A 25,127-nucleotide genomic window follows, 5' to 3' on the forward strand; every position below is an offset into this window, starting at 1 on the left:
AGAGTAGAAAAAAAATAAGTACCATTGTAGAGGAATGCTAATTCAGAACATGGCTCCTCTGTCAAGACCTTCTAGGTCTGTGTGATCCAGCTGGAATACAGACATGCCTTTAATCCTAGGAGACTGAGGGAAGCAGAGCTCCGGTTTCAAGGCCAGCCAGAGAGCAAATTTCAGGTAAAGAAAAGGTTAGGTCCGGGCATGGTGGTACATGCCTTTAATCTCAGAACTCAAAAGACAGAGGCAGGCAGATCTCTGAGTACTAGTCAGTTCTGTTCAGGCAATTCGGTTGAGTCAGTGAACCGAGAGGCAAGCAAAATGATCAATCAGAGAGAGACAGAATAGGATATGGTCAACTCTCATGAGAACAAAGAGGAAAAAAATAGCAGCACAGAGGGAGAGAAGAAAAGACAGTTTTATGGGAGAGTTTTACAGAAAGAGATTGAAGAGAGAACAAGCTAGACACAGGTGAAGACAGAATGAGCCAGAGAAGGAGAAGGAGCCAGATGATTAGAACATATTGCCAAAGTTAGTATGAGGCCAAGCAGAGCAATTCAGTCAGAGTCTGAGAGAGAAGCTATACTGAATCAGCCATCTTGGAATTTAAGCCAGAACAGCTGAGTTGAACCAGCCAGCAAGTGTTCAGAAAGAACTAGAAAGGGTGAACTTATTCAGCAACAAATCTTAGAGGCTGAAAACATCCTAAGCCTACATTAGATTGTATGGAGGCCAGAAGCTTCCAGGACTAGGTCTAGGCTAACAGACAGAGGCAGTAAGCCTCCAAGAGGACAATTACCTCAGGAGAATAAAATTTACTTTTTCATAACATTCTGGGTTTTACCCTCATTAGAGTCAGGTTTGTCATCTCTGGTCTCTTTCTGCCTTCTCAAAACCATGAAATGCTGAAAGGCGAAATAAACACATAGGTCACAAAGATAGATGCTTTATTGAGAATGGCAGAACCCTGTATTATTGACTAGAGAAAGAAATGTTTCTATATTTAAGGCACTGTACTTTGGGTCTCTCTGTCATAATAGGTCTATATCCAATTAATGTTCTTATCTGGCTTTCATTCTCCCAGTTGCTTCACGGACACAAGGTGACTAATCTGGTCTTTAGCTTTATGCTTATTTTTTCAAGCAGGAGAAAGGAAGTGGCAGGGGAAAAAACACGACATCCACGTGAGTCAAGCAAATCTTTCTAACAAATCCTTGGCAGTTATGCAGGAGGTCGCATTGATCAGACCTATGGGCAAGGTCACAACCAGCTCTGAGAGAGCAAGTATTTCTTCTGCGGACATCACTGTCCCAAACAAAATTAGGGTTATATCATAAGGGGAGGTAGTGATGATGGCTATCAAGAGGATCTGAAAGCACGTAGCATTGGGCTTGCAATAAGAGGTAACGAAAAGATAAGACAGCAACTGGAGAGACGGTTCAGGGCTAAGAGTGTGTACTGCTCTTCCGAGGACAGGAGTTCAGTTCCCAGCACCCAAACCCGGAAGCTCACAACTACCCACAACTTCAGCTCCAGAGGATGTGACACCGTCTTCTGACTTCTCGAGCACAAGTGGCATAAACACACAAACATATAAATACAAACACAGTAACATTTTAAAAGTAAGATACATACACACACACACACAAAAATCAGTAATTGACGTATGTGTTGCTAGGGATCCAGGGCCTTCCTTGCGCATGCTAGGCAAGCAGTTTACTACAACGCTACCCCCACGCTCAGTAATTAAGTTTAGTATCTCATAATCTCATAGTCCTTTTTTTGCGAAACATATTTGTTTTTCCCCAGGCCCCGCCCCTCTAAGGCCCGCCTCCTTCAGCCTCTAGGATTGGCTTTCCCCCAACTTCCGGCTGGGTCTGGGTTCACTCCCGCTTCCGGTGTCATGGCGGCGTGAGGTCCCGGGAGTCGGTGCGGCCCCTGCAGGCCCCTCCCTGCGGAGCGGCGGGTCCGGGCGGGGATGTGACAGCGGGCGCCGCGGGCCTGCCTGGAGCGTAGTGTCGGCTCGCGTGTCCTCACCCCAGCCCGCACCATGGCGGGGTCCGGCTGCGCGTGGGGCGCCGAGCCGCCGCGCTTCCTGGAGGCCTTCGGGCGGCTGTGGCAGGTACAGAGCCGCCTAGGCAGCGGCTCCTCGGCCTCCGTGTATCGGGTACGCTGCTGCGGCACCCCAGGCTCGCCCCCCGGCGCCCTCAAGCAGTTCCTGCCTCCGGGAACCACCGGAGCTGCAGCCTCGGCAGCGGAGTATGGTTTCCGCAAAGAGAGGGCGGCGCTGGAGCAGTTGCAGGGTCACAGAAACATCGGTAATTGTGGCTGTCTCCCATCTCTTGCCAAACATCGTGCACATCCTCAGCCTGGTCCACGGCCTTTGGTCATTTAGGTGGGAGGAGAGGATCGGGCCTCACTAGTTATCACCCGACGCGGGTCCCTTTTCCACCCGCCTTTCCTTTGCCTTTCTCTGAGGTACAGTCGAGGGGGATTATCACAAAGCAGATGCTTAGTAAAGTCCTGCTTGCTTCGGTTTTCTTTCGGTACTTAAGCATAGAGAAATGCCTTCTGCAGTGAAAGGCATGACTCTGCTAGGTTGTCGTGTCTTGAGTGGAATTTTTTGCATCTTTTCCTTCCAGTAGAAAATGGAAAATATTCTAGGGGTATGACCTCCGATGACATCAGTGACATTTAATGACATGCTAACAATTCAGAAGATTCATATTTAGTGTGAATTTGGGAGAGGGACCCAGGATTACCTAGAAGTCACGGAAGTGTGAAATTTAGAAACCCTGCATTTGCTTCAGTCAGACTTTCATGACTCAGATGTTTAGAATGTAAGCTTGTATGATCATCGATGTCTGGAAAGTGTGCAGTTATTCCACCAACAGAGAGCTTTTACGTAGTTATAACTTCGGTTAGTAAAGGAATGCCATGCATCTTGGCAAATAGAACCCATATGTAGCTTGAAGAAATATCTTTTTTAAATAATACTCCGTTGAAAGAAGAATTTCCTAATACTAGTGTGTTTTTTTTTTTTCCTTTTTTTTAAGCTTGCTAAGTGGGGTATCACTATGACCTTGATGTTTGACAGGGACATTTTTTTTGCAAGACTCAGTACTTGTTGAATTTCTGCATGATTACATTAGAATGATATTTCCAATGTCTTGATTTTTTTTTTCGACACAGTTTCTCTGTATAGCCTTGGCTGTCCTAGACTCACTTTGTGGACCAGGCTGGCCTCTAACTCACAGAGATCCACCTGCCTATGCCTCCCAGAGTGCTGGGATTACAGGTGTACACCACCTTGCCCGGATTCTTGAGTTTAAATAAATAAATAAATATATATATATATATTTAGAGCATGGGATTCTGTTTTGAATCAAGCAACCTTCAAATTGTTTTTAAGGGTTACTTAATATTATGTTTTAAAAAATAATTTCATTATTGTAAAAAAAAATATGAAGTGTATATTCACCTGCCTCTGAATGCTTGGTGGGGCACAAGTTGAACCATTGTGCCATATGCTGTACTTTATTTTATTTAAATAACCCAGCTGGTGGAAGATCTTACTCACTGGAAAAATCGTGGAAGTTTCTTGCTTATCGAAGTTATCATTATTGAGGGGCAGGGGTTAGGAGGGTGGCTCAGTGATTAAAGAGCATTCGCTGTTCTTGCAGAGGACCTGAATTTAGTTCCCAGTGGGGAAATGGTTGAGGACAATTTCATAAGCGTTTAAAAGAAAACCCCCAGGGCAGGCAAGATCTAAATCTCAGTAGCTGCCCTGAGGGGAGGATACAAGAAAAGAAAAATCCGCGCTGCTTATGGCAAGCCAATGTGGAAGTCAGCCATGTTTGAGCAGGGAGGTGGTCAGCTAACCACAAGGCCTGGAGGAGAGCGTTAGAGAAAGAGTGACTGAGAAAAGCATGGACTCATACTCCTCCTACCTCTTTAGCATGGCTTGTGATGGGCCCTTAGAGGGGTCATTGCCCCACCTGACTTAACTCTTAAGGGTGGAGACGATGCCAAGTGTGCCTAGAGCAGTGTTTCTCAGCTGTGGGTCCAGACCCCTTGGGGGATTGAGAGACCCTTTCACAGCGGTCACAAGCATATCAGATATCCTGCATATTAAATATTTACATCATGAGTCATAACAGTAACAAAATTACAGTTATGAAGTAACAAAATAATTTTATAGTTGGAGGTCGCAGCATTAGGAATGCTGAGAATAACTGATCTAGAGGAAAATTCAGTTTTTTTACTGTAACTGTATCTCTCACAACAGTCTTTCCTGTGCATGTGTGTGTACACAAAAATGAAATTCTCTTTTTTATCTAGACTCAAATTTACATAGCAGAGTTAACTGCTGTCATAGTAAGTTACTATGAATTTGATTTTTAAGTCTTGTAATTTTCTTTTTCTAGTGACTTTGTATGGAGTCTTCACCATACACTTCTCTCCAAATGTGCCGTCGCGCTGTCTGTTGCTTGAGCTCCTGGATGTCAGTGTTTCGGAATTGCTTTTATATTCCAGTCATCAGGGTTGCTCCATGTGGATGATACAGCATTGTGCCAGAGATGTTCTGGAAGCCCTTGCTTTTCTTCATCATGAGGGCTATGTCCACGCAGACCTCAAACCACGGAACATACTGTGGAGTGCAGAGAACGAGTGCTTTAAGCTTATTGACTTTGGACTTAGCTTCAAAGAAGGCAATCAGGTAACAAATGCCTTTTATTTTCCATTATGGTTTAAAATCCAATGGTCCAAGACAAAGATTTTTAAGACTTCCAAAATACCAAAGTACTTCTAATGGAGTAAATGAAAAGAATTTTAATTTGACGTTTGTGAAAGAAGGACGTAAATTTGGGTCAGGTAGAAGTAGTTAGTAAGGTTCAAGACAGTTCAGAAATTAATAAACATACTTAGTCCACAGAAAGCTTTTCAGAGTCTGTCGGCAGTTGGTGAGCTGCTGGATTGCAATTTCTGTTTCTTCGGTTGGAACTCTTATCCCTGGCTGATGGTGGGTGTGACAGTTCAGGCAAGTCTTCCTTTCTCTGCGCTTTATCAGGTTTTTGCAGTGTCTTCATCAGTGTGTAATAAGTAAGAAATTATAAAAAAAAAACAAAACCAAAAAACAAAAAAAAAAAAACCCAAAACTTCTTTTTGAGCAACTGTATGGCACATGTCCAGCTTTTCTGTGCTGTCTAGTTAAGAAACTGAGGAATTATGGTAGATAAGGACTCAAATTTATGGCATTCATTTTGTCCTGGTAGAGGTGGAAAGTGAGGTGCTCCTTACTGACTGCAGTGTTTCTTCGTCTTGTATAGGATGTAAAGTATATTCAGACAGACGGGTATCGAGCTCCTGAAGCAGAGCTGCAGAACTGCTTGGCCCAGGCAGGCCTGCAGAGTGATACGGAATGTACCTCAGCTGTGGATCTCTGGAGCCTCGGAATCATTTTACTGGAAATGTTCTCAGGAATGAAACTGAAACATACAGTCAGATCTCAGGAATGGAAGGTACATTGCATGAGAGTTTTGCGTTGTGGCTCTTAATCAGTTCAGGAATATTTGCTTTCTGAGGACCATTTGGGGGTGGTGGCAGGGACTCTGACTGCACCCTCCCCTTCCCACTTCCGTGCCTTCAGTGCCTCTAATCTCCCCTACAGCCCCAAATACACCCACTACACTACGGCTGTTAATCCAGGTCCTGGGGTACAGCAAGCATTAGCTGAAATATTTGAATGCGTTTTCCCAGACAGGCAAAAGAAATTGCTTTGTTGACTTTATTAGCTTTGGAAGTATTACTAGTGGAATTATAGGTGATAAGTTAAATAATCTTTTAATAATGCTTTAAAAATTACTTTAAGGTATAATCATATTAAATTTCCTGAGCAGTTTCTATGAGGGTAGAGTGGATATTGGCTGCTTTTGTTTTACAAGTGAAAGCTAGAGGTACAGTTGTATAAAATAGCTTGTTCAAAATCACATACTGGGTGATTGGTCTACTCTAAGCTTAGAAGCTTTCCATGGTCTGTAGTACTTTGTAATTATTAATATAATATAGGCTGTTCAATATTCTGGCTAGTTAGCTGGCTAGTTAGCTTGTGTGGCTATGGTATAGTGGCTACTGCTTTTGTCGTTTCCAGGGGAGCATGGCTTCTAAGTTCCAAACCCCTGACATTGGGATAAACTTTTTATATGTCTCTAAGTTAAGAATTAACCATAATTAGTTTTTCAAATGTATTATGAGAGTTTATTATTTTGATGGCCTCAGTATCCATTAGGTTTGAAGTTTGATATATAATACTTTGAAATTATCAATGGATTTGGTTTTAAGCAGTAAATATTTGAAGTTAAATATTTTAATAGTAAACATCTAACAAATGTGACCATTACAATACAGTTTTATTTGTGCTAAACCTTAGTCACTGATTTATGGTGTAGCAATTTTTGGAAGGAATACACTTAATTCTTTAGCAGGGTTGCCTTATGTTTATTTTTGGTTCCAAAAATGCTGCTGTGGGAATAAAACCAGTATCTTTTCTATTAATGATATTTCTAAATAACTCACAAGTTAAGTATTTTTTTTTTCTTTAGTGTTAATCTGAATATAGATCAATCATTTAAATTAGCTTTGACTGTGTTTAGGCTCTTTGGACTCCATCTGATTAGTTCAGAGCACATCAGAAATAGGTCACACTCAAATTTGTATGAAATTTGGAGGCATGACATATACTAATGGCATCTCAAATATATGTCTCTTTAGGTACAGTGTCTAAATCTGTTTTAGTACCTTCCGCAGAGGCAAAATTGTCAAGTGGGTATGAACACAGATTCTGAAGTCTAACTGTGTCTGCTTTCCTCCTACTAAGTCCTACTAGTCTTCCTACTAAGTTACTTGGGTTTATTAAACCACCTACTTTCTGTAATATAAGGAGACTGGTGATGTAATATAAGGGTACTAAAAAAATGTTACATAGGTTTTAAACCTAGTGTGTAGTCCATGAAAAGTAACTAGTAGGTTCTTGTGATGGTGGGTGTCTGATCCGGTTAGTTATTTACACAGTTATGCATTCTGAGTTGTATAGTACCTTGCTTCATAGTATTAGTTACATTTTTGTACCTGGTAGAAATACTTATTTTGGATCATAGTTTTAGAGGTGTTGGTCCATGCTGGCATGGAAAGCATGGCAGAGCAGTTTACACAATAGTGGCCAGGAAGCAAAGAGGGGTCATTCTAGTGCTTGGTTGCCTGTCTCCCTTTGTTCTGTCCCCACCGTGAGATGGTGCCATCTACAAGCTGTGCAGGCCTTCCCCTTCTGTCAATAATCTCTGGAAATGTTCTAGCAGGCATATCCAAGAGGTGTACCCTACCAGTGTCTTCAGTGATTCTAAGTGAACAGTGAAGATTAACCACCTCAGTACTCACCAGAGTGCTGTTATAGCTATAAATAGAGTTGTGACTAATGTAACAAAGGCAGCATTTTCTGCTTCCTCCTTTTTCTCAATGACAGTTTATTTTCCTTGAAAACCAACAAAGATTTATCATTAGGCACTATGACCTCCCTATTGCATTTATTCATAAAACTGCATCTCAATGTGATTTCTTGAGTTTTACCCATTTGTTTAGGAGATGTTCTTAGGTCCGGGTATGTATTAGTGCTTCTAGAGATTCATGATGATGCAGTCTCCTCTGATAAGATTATAAGTTCTTGGAAGAGGCATCACGTGTTACTCATGGAGTACTGTCACATGGCTACTGCTTAATAAATGCAAGCTGAGTTGAGTAACCTAAGGAAGACTTTTCTCCCTTTTAGGCAAACAGTTCTGCTATTATTGATCATATATTTGCCAGTAAAGCAGTGGTGAATGCCGCAATTCCAGCCTATCACCTCAGAGACCTTATCAAAAGGTATGTTAGATGTAGTAGAACTTGCTTTGCAGACCTTTACCAGCTAAACATTTTTTCTTAAGTTTATTTCTGTTACTATTACTAATTTGCCTAGTTATATAGGCAGGAATTTTAGACAGTATTTTGAGACAGGAATTTAATCCAAGTGAATGGCACACAGCTTTAATTCCAGTACTCCAGGGCAGAAGCAGGAGGATCTCTGAGTTCAAGGCTAGCCTGGTCTACAAAGAGAGTTTTAAGCCAGCCAGAGCTACATAGTGAGACCTTATCTCAAACAGAGCAGAACAATTCACATAGCTTTTCTAATTACTGCTGTTTTCATGTGACATTGAAGAGCGTGATGAGATGCTGTGTGCTCAGTGCTTCAGAGGCTGAAGCGCTATAGTTGAGGATACCTTGTCTCAAAACGACAAACAAGGGGGAAAAGGTGTTTTCTTTTTTTTTTCTCCTCCTGCGATTTGGTTCATTGTCCCTCCCTCCCCCACACCAACCTCTTATCTCTCTCCCTCTGTCAGTCTTCTTGTCTTGATTTTGATCATCTGCGTTCTTTTACCAAGAGTTTTTTTACACTGAGATTTTCCATGGACAAGAGTTTAGGCTGGTTGGTTTACGAAGTCTTAGTTTCTGTCTGACTCTAGCTCTTAGGAGTTTCCAGAGGCTTGCTTGTATTTGCTGGTGTAGGTGTGTAGTCCCCTGTGCTTTCATCTGCTGTTTTAAAATTGGCTTGCTTACTTCCCAGGGAGTATCTGGCTTTTGTTTTGTTTGTTTCTTTTCTGCCTTATTTTCTCTCGTTCATTAGCTGTACACTTGTTTATTCTCCACTTTCTTATAAGTGAATGCTCATACTGTGTGAGCGTTATTGTTATCGATAGTCTGTTGATTTTTGTTGATAGTCTGGTGCCTGTTGATTTTTGCATAAAATTTTTGTAACATTAGAATTTGGTTAGATTCAATTATCTCACCACTTTATTCTGGCTTGTATTTTTGTTTTTTGTTTGTTTCTGTCTTTAAATTCTGCTACCATAAACCAGGCAGTGGTGGAATACACCTTTAACCCCCAGTGCTAGGGAGGCAGAGGCAGGCGATCTCTATCAGTTTAAGGAGAGCCTGGTCTACAGAGCGAGTTCCAGGCAGCCAGGGCTACACAGAGAAATCCTGTCCTGAAAAAAATAACAACAACAACAAAATGTGCTACCATAAACTTCTGTCTGCCCCCTTTCTTATGGCGATATAGTATGTGCATCACCTTCGTGCATGTTTCATTTATTAGTTAGAAATCTTAAATCATAGCATGATTGTGTCAGAAATGTTTCATGGATTACTGCACTGTTGCTCAGGTGGCCTTTCATTCCCTGTGGGGGATGCAAGTAGACGTAGTGCTGATGTGAACGCTGAGCCTTTTCTTCTGATAGTTTCACTTTCAGAAGACCTGTCAGTAATTATAATGCTGCTGTTGTGTTTTAGCATGCTTCATGATGACCCAAGCAGAAGGATCCCTGCTGAGATGGCATTGTGCAGCCCATTCTTTAGCATTCCTTTTGGTAAGTTGAGTCTGTCTTTATGTTTCCCCCTGGTCAGTTGGCAGTCGTCTGTGTGTATTCTCAGGCTCCTTATTTGATTAGTGTCAGCTGATGGAGGATTTCCATTGAAGCTTATTGCCATGACTTTTCACAGCCCCTCATATTGAAGATCTGGTGATGCTTCCAACTCCAGTGCTCAGACTCCTCAATGTGCTGGATGACGATTATCTTGAGAATGAAGATGAGTATGAAGGTCAGTGCTTCCCACATGATGCTGGAGTGTTCTTCCTTGCACACAGACTGTAGCTAATGTCTGTACAATATGCACTAATGCTAAGATTCTTCCCTAAACACACAAAATTTAAAGAAGCCATTGAACTCTGTGGTGTCTAAATATTTGCACTTTTTGATTCATAAAATCATTTGGACTCTGACATTTCATTCTACCAAATTAGCAGAGATTTACCTTGTAAGATTCTATCACTGATCTGTCTTTTCTATCCCTTCTCTGTGCTGTCATTTCTGCCTTTTAGATCTCTTTTGGCTAATTTTTTCATTCAGGGCACATTTACTGTGTCATGTGGGATTCATTCTTTCTTTTTTTTTTTAATGCAAGAGAGGCATATACAAATGATGACAGAGAAAGGACGCTCAGCCTAGCCTGAGTGATCCATGAGGGCTTTTACTGCAGAGGTTACTCTGACCTCAACAATCACCTAAAAGCTGAGTGGGTAGGAAGAAGCAAGTCAGATAGAAAGTATGACGTGTTCAGGGAACGGCGGTTTGGAGTGACTGTATCTTATTTGTTGGAAAACAGTTGGTTGAAGTTATAAAGTAGCCAGCGAGCACACGTCTCACATGCTTGATTCCTCGAATTAATAATTGGACCTTGTTCATGAGCTAGTAACACTGGAATGCAGCATCCTTGAAAAAATGCATAGCAGGCAGCCAATAGACACTTCTGGTAGAAGGAAGCGAATGACATGAGCTCAAACCAAATTGTTAAGTCTTTGTTGCCCAGCACATAAACAGCAAATTCCATGGGGAAAATAGTTTTGATGGCATTGCCTGAGTTTACATTAGTAGACCCTCAGGAAAGACAACCTGATGATTCTAACATCGCCAGTTAATGTCAGTTTTGACCTACCAATGTTATTCCTATAAGAGCAGCTGTGAGAAATACTCAAGTGAGATGTGAACAGTATTGTTTATAATATCAAAAGGTTGTCATTGGTTAGCAGACATTGGATAATTTTTTTTAGGGGGGGGTTCAAGATAGGGTAATTTCTTGAACTTTAAACTGTCCAAGAGTATAAAGCCATAAAACAAATGAGATTTCATTTAATAATATGGGAAATTGTCCAGAGAGATGGATCTTTTTATGCCAACATGGCAGCTCACAGTGGTCTTGTAACTCCAGTTCCTGAGGATCCAGTGCCCTCTACTGGCCCCAGGGGCCACTGCATCCATGCATGAGCATAAATAAATAACCTGATTTAAAAATACATACACCCAGGAAGGTGCACTTGAATATTAAAATCAGCCAGCGTACTGGCACACACCTTTAATCCTGCTACTCAGGAGGCAGAGGCAGGCTCCTCTGTGAGTTCAGGCCAGCCAAGGCTACACAGAGAAACCGTGTCATGAAAAACAAACAAACAAAAAGTAAAGTTGATATTCTTACTTGAAATAGACAAAATTGTATTGTTTGTATACTCTGATGACGCTCTGGCAGGTTACAGAAAGAACTTCATAGTACTGGTTTCCTTCAAGAGGAGAAACAGAATGACAGTGGGGAATTTGTTTAAAATTCTGAATTATTTAACTGTAATGTATTTAAAACATTAAATGTAGACTTATAAGAAATTGTTAATCCATTGAATTTATATTCTTAAGCTTTATCTCCTAAGGTAAGAAAAATAACTACATTAACGTGGCTATGTGTCAGAAATTCTCAAGTAATAATTACCTACTGTGTGATTTTATAACCAGATGTTGTAGAAGATGTAAAAGAGGAATGTCAGAAATATGGACCAGTGGTTTCTCTGCTTGTTCCAAAGGAAAATCCTGGCAGAGGACAAGTAAGCAAATTTGTTTATAATTGCAGAGTTATTTGTAGATTTATTAAGCTTTGTATTAAATGGATTCTGTGGAAAGGTATGCCAAAAATTGTTATGGTTATAGATGATCATTACTTTCTTACGCTTTTTACCTTTCTAAAAGTTCTACATTTTTTTTTGTAATCACTTAAATTTTGTTTTTAAAAAAAGTACTAATCTGCTTTCGAGTTATTGGAAATAGTAATACCAACTGAATTGTGTGTTTATTTCAATTAGGTTCAATTTGAGAACTATTTGGCTCACTTTTGTTCTAGTTAAGTAAACTTAGAAAAGCAGTTGGGTTAGGTTCTGACTGCAATAGAAATGAATAGTGATCATTTAAAGAAGAAAAGCATGCTGGGTGGAGACACTCCTGCCTGAGTTGCGTCTTGACTATCTTCTATGAGTTGTCTGAGTGAAAACTGTGATCACAGCATTATTACTAGAAACTCTTCTCTGATCAAATTACATGGCAAAGAGGATAAGAAAATGCCTTGTCTATATTATTTCACTTTTGGAGAAACAATATTCTTTTATTACATTTGAGGTTTCTCTTCTCCTCACTGTTAACATTTGAGCCCTGTTGCTGGGTTGAGGGAACTTCCCTGGAGCTGTGGACTCAGGAGCAGCCCTAACACAGTAGCTGCTCTCTTACCCTGACGTGTCTCCCACTGGAGACGCCCATCAGGAGTGGTGCAGTCACTTTGGTTATATTCTTTACCAAATCCTCTGGTACCAGCTTCCTGAGGACTAGGATGCCTGCTGATTGTGGATATTATTTTATCTTTAGAGCTCAGGGTTACAAAAATTTTTGGCAGCTAAAAAAACAAAGAGCATTTTATTGTAGTCCTGGTAAAAATAACTGCTAATCTTCTGTTCTTAACAATTACCTTACTTACTGTCAGGACCATGCTAATATAACCTTGATTTTTTTTTTCATTTTTTTTTTTTTTTTTGCCAGTATTTTATTATGTTCTAAGCCCTTGGCATAGGAGAGTGATCAGAGATTAAAAACTGTAGAAATACATGCAAGAGAGAAAAATAGCTTGAGGAAGTGACAGTGTTAGGAAGTGCTGGGGTAAGGTGGGTTGCCCTTTGGAATGGGGTGGTAAGAAAGGATGTTCTGAGAAAGTTACATTTGAGTCTAGATACGAAGGTAATAGGGAGAAATAAATAAAACAAACAGCATATTCTGAAGTCCCTTAGTATTCCCGGCAGGTTTTAGGAAGGTAGTTTGGCCACCACAGAGTGAGAGGAGGAAGGACATCAGGTGAGATGAATATGATGCTGCAGAAAATAGGTCACGGATTAAGATGGAGCCATGTAGGTCACTGAAAGATCATTTGAATTCAGAATCAGTGTCATCTGATTTACTACCAAAGTCATTGGTCAGGTGAAACAGATACAAACTAGAAAAACGGCAACATTTTCAGGAGTGAGGTGTCCAGTTCAAAGTTGATATGAAAAAGTCTTTTATTAGTGTGAGGAAGGTTTTCTTTCAAGAAGGTTTTCTAATCTTTTTATTACTTAGTCATTAAAGCCAGTCTTTATTAAAAATTTAATTACATTTTTTTATTGTTTGTATGCATGTGTATATGCATGCCATGATTTGTGTGTATTTGTGTGTGTGTTTGTGGTTTGTGTGTGTGTGTATAGATCTGTTCTCTCTACCATGTAAATCCCGGGAATAAATTCATGTTGTCAGAGTTGGTAGCAGGGTCTTTTACCCCGTGAGTCCTCTCACAAGCCCACTAAAAGAAGATAGGGAGGGAGGCAGGCAGCATATTTTAAAAGGGACATTGGGGGACACTTGAGATTGGAGATCACTAGTCTAGTCCTAGGTTTGATCTCCAGTATCACCAAAAATAAAATAAAACAAAATAATTAAATAAAAAGAGAAAAAGAGAGAGAAACAAAAAAAAGACTGAAATAATGGGTGCATCTTGTAAGTGTTACAAAAGCAAAGAAAGTTACTATGATATAATGTGTAATTACTTAATTTTGTGGTAAGTTGTAAAATTAGATACTTCATTTGTTTATAATATGATATTGAGCTGCAGGTCATTTGTGTACCAGCCAAAGAGACATGACTTGGCTTTTGTAAATGAAATGTCTATATGTTGGACATTGATGTATTGATTTGGGAATAATGGATAATCAGATAAAAATCAGAAATAGACTCATTATTCTCCCTGGACATCATATTTAACTTTCTTTTGTATTTAGTGAAAAGAAAGCTGCCTATAGCCAGCATATACTTTTTATTTTATAACAAGGACAAGAGTAAAGATAAAAATGAGCATCAATGTGTTAAATTACATATATTATGACATAGTTGAATAATACAGATTTCAACTACCTTATTGGAGGTACACATACTCTTAACAAAAAATACATATAGTTATATCAGTAGCATTTTTCCCATACAATTACATTCAAACAACCCAGTAGATCACTGTGTTTACCATTTGGAAATGCTTTTATTTCCATTCAGTGACACATTTAGAGATGTGATTTTAGAATAGCTGGCAAGTATCACTTTATCTAATTTTCTATTTTCATTTTCACATGTGTGTGCTGGGTATATGTGTGTATGTACGGTGTATATGTGTGTGTGCATGTGGAGACCTGAGGCTGACATTAGGAATCATTTCCCATCACTTTTTCTCATTATTTATTGAGGCAGGGTCTATCAGTTAAACCCAGAGCTTGTCAGTATGGCTAGTCTTGTTGGACTGGCTTATTCTGAGGATCCCCTGTGTATTTGCCTTTGGAGGTTGGAATTCAAACAAGCTGCCGTGCCTGCCTGTCATTTTACATGGTCTTGGGATCCAGTCTCTAGTCTTCATTTGTAGGGCAAATACTTTAACCAGTGAGATGTCTCTCCAGCCTCCCACTAATGTTATATATATATATATATATATATATATATATATATATATATATATATATATATATATCATGTTTTATCATTGGATAATCTTCACATTGTTTTCAAGAGTAGTTTGTAGCTTAGAAGTAGTTAATGGAAGGAGCAAAATTAGTACCACCTCTCCATTTTCATATATATATATACACACATATACACATGCGTACATACATATATACTCAGAAAATTCCCTGAGAAGTCTAGATTCCTTAGGTCTTATGTTATACACGATGATTAACAGCATACTTGTATAATATGGCACAGATTGCAAAATGTTTGCTGTACAAGCATGAAGACCCATTTAAATCACAAGTATCACTGTAAAAATCCAAGTGTGCAATCAAACAGTGAGGTACTGGAAACAGGAGAATACCTGGGGCTTGTTGGTCATCCAGTGTAGTTAGTTGGTGAGCTCTGGTTCGTTGAAAAGCCCTGTCTGTAAAAATAATGTAGGAAAGTGATTGAGGAAGACAGCTGTCCTCAACCTCTGTCCTGAACCTGCACATACACCTATGTATATATATCTATGTGCACATGTACAGACAGACTCACAGACACATCATGCACATGGAACTCTATTAGAAATTTTTCTTTTATACCCCATGGAAACATTTTTTTTTTTTTTTCAAATGAGAGAAGGGTTCTTGTGAAAAGAGAGGTGAAAAGTGTGACTGTGTCTGAATTTGTAGGTGGATTAATTTGAGGAAAACATACAAAAGAAAGTGTGTATAAGAGTTAGGCATGGTGGCACATGCCTGTTGTTCCAGCATTTGAGTGGCAGAGACAGGACAATGATGAGGAATTCAAGGGAGTCTCAGCTACATAAATTTAGGTCAGTTTGGGTGACATGGGACCTGTCTGGAGCAAGAAAGTGAAAGCTAAGGATCTAAGTGTTGATTTTCTTAGGATCCAGTCTCACATTTCCTTTGAAAGTCTCTGAACATCAAGCTCGGGTGAATTCTTGACATGAAGGGGCTCGGTGAATAGAGAGGGCAGTGCTTTGGAATGTTCTCAGTTATCCCACAGTGTGTTTCCACAATAATGTGTTGGGTAGATAACAGGTTGTGGGATAACTGAGCACAAGCCATTCCAAAGCACTCCATCCCTGCCCTTTTGTGTTAGGATCCCACAGGGAACTTAAGATACTGTGTCCCAGTCTCTATCTCTGGGAAGGGAAGTAAAGATGTTTTGAACATCTTTATTATAGTTTTGGTCTGTAGTTTGTACAGATCTTTTAATAGGCATAGTTTTCAGTAGCCTTGCTCAGGTGTATCCGCTTCATGTACTTCTACAGGTGGAGGTTAGTATCACTCTTGCTTTTTCTTCATCCTCCTTGAACTTCACACAGACTTGTATGCTTTTTCACCTAACTTGTCTTTGACAGCTCTTAAGAATTTGATGAACTGAGCTGAATTCTAAGGAAGTGTTTTTAAACCTGCTGCTGTAAAGTGCACTGAGTGGATTATCAGGATTGCCTTCACAGTTTGTTTAGAAATGTGATAAAGCAGACAGAAGCAGACACAGGCAGTTGGGGTGGCTCAGGGTAGAGGCACTTGTGAGCAGACCTGATGGCCTTAGTTCAGTTGCAGGATCCCACAAGGTGGCAGGAGAGTTGTCCTGTGACCTCTACACGCACATGCACACCCACACCCACACCTGCACACTCATTTGCATGCACACATTAACACTCTTGAATTAATTTTAAGGTAATTTAGAATTTAGACATTCAGACTTTGGGCTGATGAAAGCAAAATCTGTATTTTAACGAAATCCGTAGGTGATATACAGTCATGCGTCATTTAATAACAGGAAATATGTAAGAAATATATCTGTGTGATTCTGTTGTATAAACTAATACACAGCACACTTATGCTTATATGAGAAAGCTTATAAAACACCGAGGCTATATGATGTGGTCTGGTGTTGCTGGCCTACAAACCTGGGATATTACTGTCCTGAATACTGTGGGCAGCTGTAATACACTGGTAAGCACAGTAAAATAGCAGGCAGGATGAGCTCAATCCTCTTAAAATCTTAGGGACTCGTGTCTTACATGGTCTTTTATTGATGTTGTCATGTGGCCGGTGTCTAGGTATTCATTAAAGTTGGTAAAGCGCTGATCTAAATTAAAGTCACCGTGGTGAAATGACATTGTCTTCTCTAACCTTCTTCAGGTCTTCGTGGAGTATGCAAACGCTGGTGATTCCAAAGCTGCTCAGAAGTTACTGACTGGGAGGATGTTTGACGGGAAGTTTGTTGTGGCTACATTCTACCCGCTGAGTGCCTATAAGAGGGGATACCTTTATCAAACCTTGCTTTAATCAGTAACCTAAGGACTATTTTCTGTTTCTCCTCTTTCATTTCTTGGATTATTATCTTCCACAGCTGAATGCAGGAGCACCCCTTTACCCATTTTAAAGGGTACCTTGTACATTTATTTAATCCTACTAATGTGCAGCCATTGCCCAAACAGTGACTGCATTGCAACATTGGCACTGAGTAGGACAAGACCTCTCAGCTATACATTGAGGGGGTTAGAGCACCCATGTGGGCACCTTTATATGTGCAGTAGGGCAGGTGCTGCTCTTTAGTATGTAACCTAAAACGATGTCATTTTGTGTGATGATGAAGCAAAGACGAGTAATTTGTCATAGTGAATATTATTAACAAATTTGTTAGGGTTGGTGACATCACAGATTATTTGTTTGTCTTGTCAGGTGTATTTCCTTGTTACTCTAGCTGGCACTGGATGCTCTAATAATGTTAAGTCATTGTCAGGCAGCAGTTACCTACCGTGTTCTTAACAATGAGTTGTGAATTTTTCTAAAGGAGTACTGTAGGATTTAATATTCCTCTGAAGAAACTGCAGTGAGCCTATCAATGTTTTTAAAATTACTATTATGGCTTTTAAAATAGAAAGCTGATGCTTGATCTTGCACAATTTTTATGTCTAGTATGTGTGCTTGAGTGGGTGTGCGGGTGTGAAAGAGTAGAGAAATCTGAGTCGGTGTACTTTATAGTGTGAGTCTTGTGAGCTAATGCAGTCTGTAACCATTTCTTCCTACCTGTTTCACACTTGAGAGACTTGGGATATAGGATTCTCGAAGGTTGGTCTGACTAATAGAATGTAAGTGACAAAATAGTTCATTCCTATACAGTGCAGGACAAACTGGAGTCTAGACCAGGTAACATTGCAACTTCAAAGTGACTGGAACAAAAAAGGTTTTGCTACATGCAAATTATTCTGTTCTTCACTCTAATTTAGACCCACGATTGGCTCGTCTGTTTTGTACTGAATCTCTTGTGATAATTGTAAGATTTCTCCAGATGTGATTTTTTTTTTTTTTTTTTTACTATAATGGAAAATTGAAATGGCTCAGAAAAAAGTTAGATGTACAGTGAAGTAAAATGAGAAAAATGCAAAGAAGATAGCTAATCATGGGTCCTTTCCTCCCCAATCTGTCCTCCCTGCTGCCCTGCCACCTTTGTCGCCTTTCCCCTTTGCCTCTGTCTGCAGCTGGAGGACAGTGTCTCAAGTCATCTGGCTTTTGATTGTAAGGGAGTAAAGAAAGGTTAGGGTACTATAAGGTGGAAGTAGGAAGGAGGAAACACTCAACTTCTAAAAGAGCCTTAGCATTCTGACGTGTTCTTGACAGAGTGTGCCTGTTGTCATGAGTTGTGGGCACTGGCTAACTGTGGCTTGATTGAGTGTGGATTCTTCTTACTCTACATTAGATTGCCTTGAAAGGCGTAAACTTATGAAACCTTTGTAAAGCACTGATTATACAAGACAACCCACAGTTGTAACTTGTGATGAATTTTTTCCTGTCTTCTTACCTGAATGAAAGTTTTATTTATTTATTTTTCCTTAGAAAAGAGTGTTTGTTTCTTCCCCTGCTTATATAGTCTCTTATACATGTCATTCAAGTTCCTGAAAACTCCATTAAAATTTGCGTCTTAGAGGATAAATTATTTTACCCTGTTCACACATTTACTGTCCAACATTTGTTAGAATAATCAAATTATTCAGAGCTCCCTCTTATGAGGTTAATTTTGGCATAAGGGGATTCACTGATGAATTACCTATTGCTCTTTCGTCATGGTCACTGATGTGTGCACTTAAGAAGAAGGCTCTTTCAGGGATTTGTTGGGTGGTTGGTTTTCAAGTCAAAATTGAAGAGCGTAGAATCAGTCCTGTGAGGCCCTGAGCTTTCCTAAAACATAAATATTTACATGAGGAGCTGCGTTTGTAGTGGTTTGTAGCAGGTCTCTACATTTCTACGGATGAACACAGGAAACAAGTGAATTCTTTTGAAGGGCAAGTATGTTTAGCCCATGTTCCCCTGTCTCATACAAAAGAGATCCTTGCAAATACACTGCAGACAGGCCTTTAGGCTCTCGTGAGCAGTGTGCTGCCAACAGCACTCTGTGATCCTCATCTGCAGGTGTACTTATGCTTATACGTAGTGTTGGACACTGTAGGCTTATTCCAGAAGATGCTAGCTAGATTTTAAGGGATCTGAGAAGTAAATGATGAGCCCAGTTAATTGCATTGAATTAAATATTTTATGCTGAAGCCAGAGAATTAAAAGCAAAAGACAACCTAATATGATTTAAACCATTGTTTGATAATTTTTAGCCCATTTTACCAAAGAGGACATCTGTAGATTCCCCCTCCTCATAGTATCAGGATTTTCATTTTAATGTATTTCTTAAACTGGGACCAAATCCTACAAAAGATACAATTTTCATAATTAGTGTATGCACAGGAATTTTAATTCTTTGACGTTATTAAAAACCTAGAATTCTTTTTATTAAGACGTAACGTAAAGAGGTGAGGGTTCATGTTATTTAGCCCCTGTTTCTGGGGGCAAATTTTATCTCAGGTAGTTTTTCTTTCCCTGTATTATTTGTGCTTCCTTCCCTCTTCCTTCCCAGTTTCTTCTTTATTCATCCATGGTACTACTCTACGGTGGCACATTTTGTCACTGATAAGGCATAGGAAGCAAATGCCCCCTGGGATATTTTGGGTTCTTTAGAAGTATTTGGAGGAGGTGACTAGTAGCCATTATCAAAACTATACTACTGTATTTAGAAGAGAATAATAGAGCTGGTCACCTCAGTACTGTGTTGGCTCATTTCACAATAAATCTGCATTGATTGTTACTGAATAACCCCTTCCTTTGTGGCCATTGGCACAATAGCTCTCTTTGAAAACCCTCCCTTTCTTATATCTCTTGAGCTAAATTTATGGCTGCTTTTAGAATCAAATGACTAACATAGTTTTATTCATCTGTCTCTTTTAATTGAGAGAAGTGTGGCCTTCTCTTTGATATATAGCTGCTAAAGAGTGCTGACGTATGTTAACCTGCCAACAACCGTGCTGCCACATAGAGAAAGATGCAGAGGTATTACTGGCATAAGCCTTCTTTCTGTCTTAGTACACTGGACTTTCCCTCAAGTAAGGGCATCAGTTACAGCGTAATTCAAAAGCAGGGTTAGAATCAGATGCTGTTTCATGGCTCTTTTGAATTTATTGATCAAAGGCAGGTAGCTGACAATTTGGCATCATTTTTGGTAGCTCTCACTCTGGTTTATTAGGCAGTTTTATTTTAAAAAGTCACTGAAAATGAGTATCATTGTACCCAATGGAAATGATAACAGCACAGTGGGTGAGGGGATCTGGCAGGGACACACTGGTAACAATATGTTTTACCAAGACTCTCACCCTAGGGTACAGGCTGGGCTGTTTATTCGGATTGGGATACAAATAGGACCACATCGTGACTTGTCATCTGTTGGATGTGTAGCTAGCTCAAGTGCCTTGTGTTTCCTGGTGAATATAAAAACCTCATCTAGGCAAAAGCTCCAGGTGATGACTGACCTTTTTCTTGGAATAACTTAGTCATGTGAGTCCAGAATTGGCTTACTTTAAAAAAATAAAAAGTATAAAACTATTCAAATTCAATTTATTTCACTACTGCATATTGATGGAAAGGCCAGTTGTCTGACATCTCTAATTCTGGGATCTAGTCTCATCTGTCAGGTTCTTTCCTCAAATCTTACTGCTTCTGCTCTCTATTTCTTGTAAATTGTGGTCACATGCAGACTAGTCCTTGGTCCCCGCTAGCTCAAAAGAATTCCTATTTCTTGAGGTGCTCAGCAATTTGCCTTTCTTTTGCCTGGGGGTTTGGCCATCTTCCCACTTGGTCCTACTAGTGTCCTCAAAGAGAGACTGAGTCTCTGTCATATGGAGCTTATCTAGTATGTTTAGATTTTAGATCTATTTGGGAGGAGGGGTAGGGGTGAGACAGAGGTTCTCTGTGTTACCCTGGCTGCCCTGGAACTAGATTTGAGATTCTTAATCATGGAGAAACTTGGATATTTTAGTTTTTAGAGTGCCCCCATTGCTTTTTAAAAATGGAATTTGTCCTTTCTTCACCTTATACCACAAGATGGATCATGATTTTTATCCTTATCACCTCCCCCAGATGGCGTTCACTAATAACTAATGCTTCATACTGTGACAAGCAGTTGGCAGCTACTAGGTATTTAAGAAGGTAAACAATTTAGACTATTTTTGCTATGACTTTATAGGAGAAATGAGCTGTCAAAGAAGTATGTACAAGCCAGGGAGCATTTAGGATAAAAAGGTTTTTAGAGCCTGGGGTTTTCAGTGTATCCTAGACAGGCCTCCAGCTCAGGATCCTCCTGTCTCAGCCTCCAAGTGCTGGTTATCATAGGTGCACCATCATGCCCGGCTCTTTTAGAAAACTATTTTATAGATGGTCATTAAGGTGATTTTTTTTAAAGATGTAAGACCAACACAAAGGTTTACACAAATGTTGTTGTCCTAATAAAAACTATTCATTTTCTGCAGCTCAGCACTTTCCCCGTTCTTTGTGCTGCTTATAGGGATGGTTGCTTTAAATTTGATGTATTTGTGCCTTTCAGAGAGTCATAATCATGGCAGTTGTGTTTGTTGGTACCATTCTAAATGCTGGAGTTAATGGGAACCTCACTAAACGATTGCCTGGGTATTAAACTGGGTTGCTGTCATGGCAATGTGAAGAAAAATCGGTAGCTCTTTTGAAGGCTGTATGTGTTTTGTGAACAGAGTTCCTGGTGTTTGAGTGGAAAGGCAGTGAGACATGTTCTTTGCCTTACATGCCGTTAATCTCTTCTGCAAAAGACAGCTGACTTTGTTCTATGTCTCTGTGTAATGAAAGCCAGTCACATTCTGAAAAAAACGAAACAAAACTGGAAATGTTTGCTTTTGTGTTTCTTTCTTACTGAGAAGCTTTTGTGAACAGCAGGCTACTACCACCTTTAGCTACTGATTATCAGAGAGTGGATTTGTAAAAGTGGAGTCCTTAAAATCCTCTGTTGGAATCACTTCCCTTTTCTCTGTCAGCTCCTCCTAATAATATGATATTAAGACAACATGATACGCGAAACAGCATGCATATGTAGCTCAGATGCTCTTCAGTTACTTGAATTACTTACCTGTGTTACTTCATTTAGTGGGTCCTCAGAAGGCTGTCAAAGATAGGAGTAAGGAAGAAAAAAATTAACATGAACAGAGAAGGAAGACAGTGGCTCCCTTGCTGGCATCAGTAATCTTGTATATAGAGCTCATGGCCTAAAAATCTAGACTTACTACCCTTCTTACACATTCCTCATCCTTGTTTCTCCCAAAAGATGGTTGTCAGGGTTTATGAGGCCAGATTAAATATCTGTATTCATTTTGTCCCAATTTTTAAAAAAGTATTTGAATTCTAGCCCTGTGCATTTGGTGTTCACTGCTGTTGAGAATCAGGGCTCAGAAAGAGACTGGAGTCAGCCGTCTCTGTCTTCCTTCTGCACATGGGGTGGTGGGGTCAGTCCACCAACTTCAGAGTTACAGTACCTCGTGAAAAGAAGTGTAAATAGTGCTTATTATTAGAGTAAAAAACTTTAATCTGCAATTCTGTAAACTAGCAGAGTGTTAAGCTGTCACATTTTACCATCAGGATTTACTTTTCATTCTCAATTTTGTTTTGAAAAATCTTAAAATACTTCAACATTCCTTAATCTCCTTTCAGTAGTGTCAGATTTAGGGTAGAAGGCTTCCCCCCCCCCCCCATCCAAAAAGGGCTCCATTTTTTCAATCTTTTTGTCACTCTTAGAAAGTTATGGTCAGCACATTTTAATAGTTTCTGGTCTCAACTTTGTCAGCTCTGGAGTGGTTGGTTGTGAACATCAAAACCCAGTACTATTTTCCCTTGGGAACATGGAATTGCTGTTTTGGGCATAGAAGGGCTGGTTTAAACAACATGTGAAAGATCACCTAAACCAAAGCCAGTTTGAAGGAGTGTTTGCTCCTGTCGGTTACCTTCACCTCAGAATGACAGGAACAGGACAGTGCACAGTGAGTGTTTGTCCGGAACGTTTCTCCTGGTGTTTCAGTAGCCTGTTGGTCTTGCATTTCTTGATGCTATGGTTCTGTTTTTTGTAATGTTTTACTGCTTGTAAGTGGTTGGGGTTTTGTTGTTGTTATTGTTTGTTTGAACTAAGTGGGACTGTAAATGTGGATAGATGTGTTTTAGTAGTACCAAGGTGTTCTTTTTTAAATCCCTAAATTTCTGGTTTCAATATCGTCTTTCAGACGTCTGTTTTCTTGCTGAATAGCAGAGGACTTTATTTCCACCTCCCTATAAAGTGTGAGCACTGTGTTTCAGCAAGCTGCATTGAATACTTTTGCTGAAAACTTCTCTGTAAACACGATTGCCTTGTTCAGTTTTGTTGTAAACTGACTCACCATGTGATGCACTGTTGATAGCTTCCTGGTGTGTGGTGGATAAGAGTGATAAAATAAAGCTTACAAAGAAAAGAAGTGCTCTTTCATTTATTGATTTGTTTGTTTATTTTAAATGGGCTAGCATTTCATGTCACTCAGCTGGCCTTCAGCTCACTGTGTAGCTGAGACCGGCCTTGAACTCATGGTCCTCCTGCCTCTGCCTCCCAAGTGCTGGGGTTACAGGTGTACATCACTGCCCTAATTCTATTTCATACGTTTCTAACAGTATAAATATTCAAGCTCATCTAATAGATACATGTATTTTAAGCTTTAATCTTTACTAAAAACTGTCATTAATATTTTTTTTCTAGTACTCATGAGGCCCTACGTTTAATCCATTAAAATTTTCGCAGGACTGGACAGATGGTTCAGTGGTTAGCATTTGCTGCTCGTTTACAGGACACAGATTTGGTTTCCAGCACCCATACAACAGCTCATAACTGTCTGTAACTCCAGTTCCAGGGTATATGCTGCCCTCTCCTGGCCTCTGTGAGTAACATGAACACGTGTGTGCATGTGTGTACACTCAAGCCACACTCACATAAGATGAAGTGAAAGACATCTTCTTCTGGAAATCATATGATGGAAAGCAGACCCCACACGCTGTTCTTTGATGCATGTATGCAAAGGCATGCACACACATGCCACTAAATAAATGGCCCAAAAGAAGAATCCGTATTTGTAAGTAATGAGTCAGATTAACAGTACTGAAATGTAATTTCCTAGTTTCAGGAAAAATGTTCATGGTATTGCAGAAATAACCTCGTTCAACAGACTTCACAGTTGGGAGATTTATATGCTAGTCATGTGTTTTACTAGATTGGATGGCTTTAATCAAGCGATGTTAATTTGATAGTGATTTGTGAGGAGTGAAGGAAATGGCGTGAGAGTAATAATGAACAGCCGTTCATAAGAGCATATCAGATCATGTCTAATGTTCTGAGATTCAACATCTCAAGAGACTGAGCAGATTTCCTATTGTTTAGGGGGGACACTGGCACCTCTTGTTTTTAAATGAAACAATTATATGAGTGCTGAATTACAGGGAAAGCTAGGAGAGACATCTTAAGGGACTTCAAGAACTGACTAGAGATTATGTGTGTTGAAATCAGTTTTCAGACCACACAACAGAATCAGCTCAGGAGAGCTTTCTAGAGTACAGTTGCTTTGCTCCACTTTTGGGCTCTGACTAGGCCTGTGTGAAATTGGAGACTGCACTTGTTTGTTTGTTTGTTTTTTAATTTATTCATTTTACATCCCAATCATAGCCCCCTTCTTAGGCTCCATCTTCCACCCTTCTTCCCTTTTCCCCCCATTGCCATCCCCTGTTCCTCAGAAAGGGGGAGCCCTCCTCCCTTACCAACTGACTCCAGACTGTTAAGCCTCTTCAGGACTGCCTGTATCCTCTTCCTCTGTGGCCTGGCAAAGCTGCCTCATCCAGGGGCTGGGCGTGGGGATAGTAATTGAAGAGCAAGCAACAGAGTTCCTGTTAGAGACAGCCCCTGGTCCTCTTACTGGGTGACCTACATGGAGACTGAGCTGCCCATGGGCTACATTTGATCAGGGGGGCTGGGTCCTCTCCATGCTCGTCCTTGGTTGGTTCATCAGCCCATGCAGGCCCCCTAGGCCCAGATTTGTTGGCTTTTAGCTTTCTTGTGGAGTGCCTGTCCTCACCAGGACCCCAATCTTTCATGAGACTCCTTGCTCTCTGTTCAGCATTTGGCTGGAGACTGCACTTCTAATGTGTTCATGGGTATATAGAGCTGCTGCTTGCCTGGAACCACACTTAGAACTATTGAACTCTTGCTCTAAGTTCAACATTGACTCAC

The 25,127-nt window shown here is 40.1% G+C and overlaps 1 protein-coding gene across 1 annotated transcript; it reads left to right on the forward strand.

Annotated features, from left to right (window-relative positions):
- Window positions 1-1,888: 1,888 nt before the first annotated feature.
- Window positions 1,889-23,334, forward strand: Uhmk1 (U2AF homology motif kinase 1). The gene is made up of 8 exons (XM_055624462.1): window positions 1,889-2,312; window positions 4,422-4,714; window positions 5,325-5,516; window positions 7,817-7,911; window positions 9,376-9,452; window positions 9,586-9,684; window positions 11,424-11,512; window positions 16,634-23,334. The coding sequence occupies exons 1-8, from the start codon at window positions 2,045-2,047 to the stop codon at window positions 16,778-16,780; spliced, it is 1,260 nt and encodes a 419-aa protein (XP_055480437.1). The 5' UTR covers window positions 1,889-2,044; the 3' UTR covers window positions 16,781-23,334.
- Window positions 23,335-25,127: the final 1,793 nt, after the last annotated feature.

The sequence above is a fragment of the Psammomys obesus genome, unplaced genomic scaffold (assembly GCF_907164565.1).
Source record: "Psammomys obesus unplaced genomic scaffold, mPsaObe1.curated_primary_1811, whole genome shotgun sequence".
Classification (NCBI taxonomy): domain Eukaryota; kingdom Metazoa; phylum Chordata; class Mammalia; order Rodentia; family Muridae; genus Psammomys; species Psammomys obesus.

What these genes read in the sequence shown, in the direction of transcription:
- Uhmk1 (XM_055624462.1), top strand. Translation starts at nt 2,045, where the DNA reads ATGGCGGGGTCCGGCTGCGCGTGGGGCGCCGAGCCGCCGCGCTTCCTG. An exon ending in CTCAGAGACCTTATCAAAAG is followed by an intron (nt 7,912 to 9,375) that starts GTATGTTAGATG and finishes GTTGTGTTTTAG; the next exon opens with CATGCTTCATGATGACCCAA. An exon ending in ATTCTTTAGCATTCCTTTTG is followed by an intron (nt 9,453 to 9,585) that starts GTAAGTTGAGTC and finishes GACTTTTCACAG; the next exon opens with CCCCTCATATTGAAGATCTG.